The sequence below is a fragment of the Priapulus caudatus genome, unplaced genomic scaffold (assembly GCF_000485595.1).
Source record: "Priapulus caudatus unplaced genomic scaffold, Priapulus_caudatus-5.0.1 Scaffold39, whole genome shotgun sequence".
Classification (NCBI taxonomy): domain Eukaryota; kingdom Metazoa; phylum Priapulida; class Priapulimorpha; order Priapulimorphida; family Priapulidae; genus Priapulus; species Priapulus caudatus.
This window is the reverse complement of record NW_014577100.1, coordinates 779,380-780,266: the sequence shown is the minus strand read 5'-3', so window position 1 is coordinate 780,266 and position 887 is coordinate 779,380. Positions and strand designations below refer to the sequence as shown.

The following is an 887-nucleotide window of genomic DNA, read 5'->3' as shown; positions in this document are numbered from 1 at the left end:
AAGAATACCGATTCTCTATAGATAAGATGTTAACAGGTAAGCCTGATAATCATTGTGTATCGATAATGATCGCGATCTGCACGCTTATATTTTATAGCTAATAATAACGATACTGATAAGATAAAATAGATAAGAATGTTAACAGGTAGTTCGGTAATCAACTATGTAATTGATGATTGGCATCATAACGCCAGTGTATCGATAATAGCCAATCAATACGATGCACAGTGTATTGATAATAGCTAATCAATACGATGCACAGTGTATCGATCATAGCTAATCAATACGATGCTGTCGACACGAGTAACTCCTGATTATAGGTGTCTCTGCTATCGTGGCGACGCAGAGGGAAGAATGTTGTGGACCGCCCTAGCTGTCATCATGGCTTGATGCGTGAAGATTCTACCGTGATGCGCGTATCATCGTCAACATCGTCGTCAATAGTCCATCGTCACCGTCACCGTCCACGTCAACCGTCACCGTCATCGTCACCGTCACCGTCATCGTCAGTATTAACGTCATCGTCGTCATCGTAATCGTGATCGTAATTGTAAATATAAAATAGTCATATCACCACGTCATCGATGGCCATATCGTCATCGTCATCGTCATCGTCATTGTCGCTATCATCGTCATCGTCATCGTCGTAACCTTGGTAACTAGTGGCCATCTGTGCGCTAGTCTGCCGCTTTCTGATGTTCTCCCGACACCAGCATCACAATGTCACGGACTCGTGCAGAGTGACTGCGAAACAGAGAGCAATGCAACAGCTGTAAAAATTGTGGCACTTGCGCAATAACAAAATTAATGATGATGACGATGATGATGATGACGATGATGATGATGATGATGATGACGATGATGATGATGATGATGATGATGATGAA

The 887-nt window shown here is 42.5% G+C and overlaps 1 protein-coding gene across 1 annotated transcript in view; it reads right to left on the bottom strand.

Annotated features, from left to right (window-relative positions):
- Positions 1-587: 587 nt before the first annotated feature.
- Positions 588-887, bottom strand: part of LOC106819731 — a 2,044-nt gene continuing 1,744 nt past the window's right edge. The window contains exon 2 of the mRNA XM_014824329.1: positions 588-744. Coding sequence (XP_014679815.1) covers positions 678-744 — 67 coding nt within the window. The 3' untranslated portion in view covers positions 588-677. The remainder of the gene's footprint in view (positions 745-887) is intronic.